The 5,284-nt window shown below is 38.4% G+C and overlaps 1 protein-coding gene across 1 annotated transcript in view; it reads left to right on the top strand.

The window, feature by feature from the left end:
- LOC107670216 (furin-1-like) overlaps positions 1-5,284 on the top strand; it is a 119,775-nt gene that overhangs the window by 3,368 nt on the left and 111,123 nt on the right. Inside the window, exon 2 of the mRNA XM_016462749.1 lies at positions 1,664-1,936. Coding sequence (XP_016318235.1) covers positions 1,757-1,936 — 180 coding nt within the window. The 5' untranslated portion in view covers positions 1,664-1,756. The remainder of the gene's footprint in view (positions 1-1,663; positions 1,937-5,284) is intronic.

The following is a 5,284-nucleotide window of genomic DNA, read 5'->3' as shown; positions in this document are numbered from 1 at the left end:
AAAAGATCAACAAGCTTGTTTGCTTTGCGTCCCCTTTAAATACAAGATAAGCATTCGATCTACGTCAGAGCTTCCACGAATCTTTCTACAGCGTTGTTGGCAGGGCGGTCAGAGCGATTTTTGACACGCTTGACGGCGGCAGTGTGAACGCACAGTAAGGAGCTGCCTAACTCTCATGGGACTCCCTCTTGCCGTGGCAGAGAGCTTCTCTGATGGATGGTGCAATGCTCAAGCCACATGGTCATCATCCCAATGTATATGGTGTCAAACCTTGTGTAAAACACCTTCTGTCTTCCCCTGACCATGACTGCTGTTCCCAAAATGATCTTCTGGTAGAAACAGGATTCAAGCGCATTATAAAAGTAATCCATGCGACTTGTTGTGTGTGTGTATATTTATATGATTTTTGTCATAATCGTGCAGCCCATATATATATATATATATATATATACACTTTTATCCAGCAAGGATGCATTAATTTGATCAAAAGTAACCGTAAACACATTTAGAATTGTACCAAAGATTTCCATTTCAAATAAGTTCTCTTCTTTCAAAGAATCCTGAAAAAAGTGTCACCATTTCCAAAAAAAAATATTAAGCAGCAGAACTGTTTTTAACATTGATAATAATAAGATATATTTCTTGAGAAGCAAATTAGGATATTAGAAGGATCATGTGACAGAAGACTGGAGTAATGATGCTGAAAATTCAGCTTTACTATCACAAAATGTAAAAATTATACTTTAAAATAGAAAAGTTATTTGAGATTATAAAAAAAAAAAATCACTTTTTTTTATCATTGCCATTTTTAATCAAATAAATGCAATTTTGGTGAGCAAAGTAAACTTACATTAAAAAACGCTTACCAATATATATGATTATACAAGTTTGGAATGACATAATTTTTCATTTTAATTTTTGGGAGAACTATCCCTAACTTCCAATAAGCCTATTTTCAGGCGCTACATAATATCATTGCGCCTGCTGCACCCATGGTACGGCAGCAAAGTTCCTTGATTATTACACCGGAATGAGAGTATAGTTCCTAGCCATATCGGCCTAGAAAATCGCAATTTTTCATTTTCCGTCGGTCTTAGTGCACGATGTAACTACAGAAGAGTCAAGTTTTAAATAGGAAAAATATAGAAACTCTTTGGTCATTTTTGAGCGAGATGCTAACGGTCTAATCAGATTCAATTATCTATGCTAAGCTACAGCTAAAAGTGCTACCGCCAGACCCGGAGATCGGCTGAATGGATTCGAAAACGGTAAAACTCAACTGTTTAACTCTAGGGGAGTTGGAAAATGAGCCTATTTTCAAAAATAGTGGAGTGTTCCTTTACGACAAACAACATCAGTGGGAGATTTTATGTCCTTTTTTGTGAACTTGCTCTAGATACAAGCATGTAGCAAGTGGGTACAAGTGAAACACACAGCTTTCTCCTTGTCCTACAAAATGTTGTTTGTATCCCAGTTTCCCTTGGTGTAACGCTATCAATAGCACTCAAGACACCTTTATGAAAATTTATGACTCGCCACGGTCCCTCTGAGAATGTTTTTTTGACAGAACAGTTATGTTTAGATAACCTGAGCTTTATAGAAAACGATGAGCCACTTGATGCACTAGTATTTCTTTCCTGACACCCTGTCTTATCTTCTCCAGGTCATTAAAGTGCTGAATTCACAGTGCAGCCCACAGATGCATTAGAAAACAAACTTCATCACCAGAAGGCTTGGAGACGAAGCACTCCTGTTCATGGAGGGCCGCTGGACCCTGCTGCTGTTTCTGGGGGCGTACCTGGTCCTCCTGGCTGCTGAGACACGCTTGATTGCAGGCCAAGGCATCTACACCAACACGTGGGCCGTCCACATTGAAGGGGGAGCCGAGGAGGCTGAGAAGATTGCACACAAACATGGTTTCATCAGTCACGGGCAGGTGAGTGCTATCTCTTGTATCTTGTGAGAGTTGCTACATTTGTGTATGTGGACATAAGGCTGCATGAGGCTTGTAGTGATGTTCTAGTATATCTTTCACCTTCTTGCTGTCAAGCTCTGTTGCTTTACACAAGAGGAAGACAGATTTACACACACCCACATATATACTCGCACAATTGCAAAGGCCCCTTCGAGAAGTCCTTGTAGATGCTTGTCGAGTCACCTTTCCCCTGCGTCTGTCACTGTTCAATTCATTAAGATGGAAATGCGTCAGCTGTGATTGGGGAAATTAATTTCGGCTTATGTTGTATTCTTTTTCCTTGCAGCCCGCATTGTCTCGTTTGTCTTGCCAGATGTTCCCTCTTCTGTTGTTATGGCATTAAACGCTTAGCTGGAAGACGAAAAGCAGGAATGTATCTGACAGCTGAAACATTGTATGTGAATGAATCCCTGCGAGTGCAATGCCCTCTGAGCTCGCTGTGAGGAGTCTGTGAATAGCACGTGTGTGGGAGGACAGGAGTGGAAAGAGAGAGCTCTCCTCTCTTCTCCCTTCTACTCCTCCTCTCCTCTCCTCTCCTCTCCTCTCCTCTCCTCTCAGATTTACCCTACTGTAAATCAAACCATAAACACTAAACACTTTTAACCCTGCTTGAGATCCTGATCATAACTGAACTTTCTCTTGGCCTAGTTGGTCCAGTAATTCTAATTTTACTTGCCCTGCCAACATTTCTGCTGGCCCCACCACAAAATAATATATATATATATTTTAGCAATGCATTTTTTATTTGCTAGAAATCATAATTTAATTTTTGTAAAATGTTTCTCTTGTATAAAAAAATCTATCTGTCTTTCTGTCTGTCTGTCTATCTGTCTATCCTTAGTCAAGAGTCTCCTTTCTAATGTAAACTGACAGAGCTGAACAAATTAAGTCACTCATTTTCGACCGATACAAACCAGCGATTCTGGTACACACATCTCAGACATCCATTACTAAGGAGATAATAAGCTGGAGGGGAGCAGTATTAGATAATTCAGTTTTAATTCCTTTGTTTATGCAGTGTCAGAAGTCAACCAAACACATTAAAATAACTATTCTGGTGTAACTTCAATTATTCCTCTGATACAAAGTCATGATATTGTTCTTAACCTCCTGGGGTCGACAGTTCCGCTGGCGGAACTTTTTGCAGATTTGAATGTTGACAGCGAAAAGAACTAAAATGCTCCTTCATACTTGACCGTACATATAAGAGTAATACAGCATTTAAATCTGTAAAGGGTCTACTTTTATTTGCGTACACTCAAAATATCAACAAAACATTGTGCTTTTGCAAAATAAAGAAAAGATACAGGGTGTGCTTTTAGCCGTCTCATTCTCCGTGCATATCTGTTTGAAACGCGTCACTAAAATTAACTGAAACTCAGCGAATATTTGACACACACACATGAGAGATATATCTATAGAAAGCTTAACATGTCTACTTTTAAATGAAGTAAGTCATGACGAAAACAAATATTATGTGACAAAGTAATCAGTATGAAACCAACGTGATGTCAAGTCTTGGCTGTCGCCCTCATTATCGCTAATGTGACCACGCCCACGCGCTTTTGTTATTACAATCCTCCACGTGAAACACGCGCATGTAAACGCCCACATCACAGCAAACAAAGCAGCGAGACTTTCCCTCACGTTCATCTCAGCTACTTCGCTTCTGGAAGAAGATGCGCTGAGAGAAATAAGACAGAATTTTTTTTTATCAGTCTGGCGAGTAAACAAAAAAATTTACTAGCCATTGGCGATTCAATTGCCAAGGTGTCCGTAGAGGGCTGAACTATCAGTTAATTCATCTGTATCGGCCAGTGTGGTCCAACCTAGCTATCGGTATCGGCAAAATCCACTATCGGTCGACCTCTGTTACAGAAATTAATTTAATGATTGTGTGTGTGGGTGACAGGAGGGAAAATGTGGCCTATACAGTGCAAGCAGGCAAGTGAAAATTAATGTGTGCAAAAGTGGCAAATTTTTAGGCACTCCGTTTCAAATAAGTGTGGACTTGTACATAAATTAATGCCATCACGGTAAAAATGTGTTATTATTTAATTGTTGTACACATGCATGGATGTCTTTGGCCATTCCATTGTGCTGTTTTTGTTTGTTTGTATGTTTGTTTGTTTTGTTTTGTTTTGCAAAATGGTTCTTTTTAAAAAATTGTTTAAAACTTTTTTTAAAAAGCATCTTTCCATTCTATTATGGTCCATCTTGCTCCCGAGGTGATTTTTATGAAAGTCAAGGACACAGGTGTCCTAGCAGAGTAACTACAGGTATAGTTCATATTTACAGCCATGTTCCACTGTTGTTTGACAATGAGAACACTACTCCTTTTCTTCATTTTGAACAGTTTATGTATTGTTTTCTTTAAAACCTAGATTTTTTTCAACAAAATCGCATAAAAGCAGTATTTAGGCTCTTGATATTTCTTTAAAATAATTGACTTGTTTTAATATCTTGTTTACTATTCAAATATTTTTTTTGTAGCTTTAACAAATATTATTTAATCTATTTTTTAAATTTCTGTAAAGCTGCTTTGAAATGGTGTGCATTGTGAAAAGCACTATATAAGTAAAATTGACTTGACAATGCATTAGACTCTGAAGAACAACTCAACTTTGACTGCACACTAGGGTTGTGACAGTGAGGAAATTTTCCCACCGGTTAATCGACGTGTGACAACACCGGTAATGCCGGTATTACCGTGGGGGCGGGGCATTCCCTCTTTTCCTCACTTTCCTTCGCTTTTAAATAGCTTGTAAAAGCGGCGTGCGCATTTTACTTTCACTTTGAAATAGCGGCAATTCGGCGTAAAGAAATTGTTCGTTTTTAGTTCGTTTGAATTTTCCCTCTTTCCTCGCTTTCTCGCTTTTAAATAGCTTAAAAGCACCGTGCGCATTTTACTTTTACTTTCGAATTAGCGGCAGGTCAGAGTCAATTGCTTGAATGCAACAACAAAATACAATGCCAAACTCATTTTAGCCTATATATAAAACATAGAACTTTTATTAACAAAACCGTGCGCGTTTTACTTTCACTTTGAAATAGCGGCAATTCGGCGTAAAGAAATTGTTCGTTTTTAGTTCGTTTGAATTTTCCCTCTTTCCTCGCTTTCTCGCTTTTAAATAGCTTAAAAGCACCGTGCGCATTTTACTTTTACTTTCGAATTAGCGGCAGGTCAGAGTCAATTGCTTGAATGCAACAACAAAATACAATGCCAAACTCATTTTAGCCTATATATAAAACATAGAACTTTTATTAACAAAACAAATACAAATACACCATGCTATAGGGCAGGCTATA

The sequence above is a fragment of the Sinocyclocheilus anshuiensis genome, unplaced genomic scaffold, assembly GCF_001515605.1.
Source record: "Sinocyclocheilus anshuiensis isolate Anshui unplaced genomic scaffold, SAMN03320099.WGS_v1.1 scaffold624, whole genome shotgun sequence".
Classification (NCBI taxonomy): domain Eukaryota; kingdom Metazoa; phylum Chordata; class Actinopteri; order Cypriniformes; family Cyprinidae; genus Sinocyclocheilus; species Sinocyclocheilus anshuiensis.
Note: the sequence above shows the minus strand (reverse complement) of the source record. Positions and strands in the feature narration are given on the sequence as shown.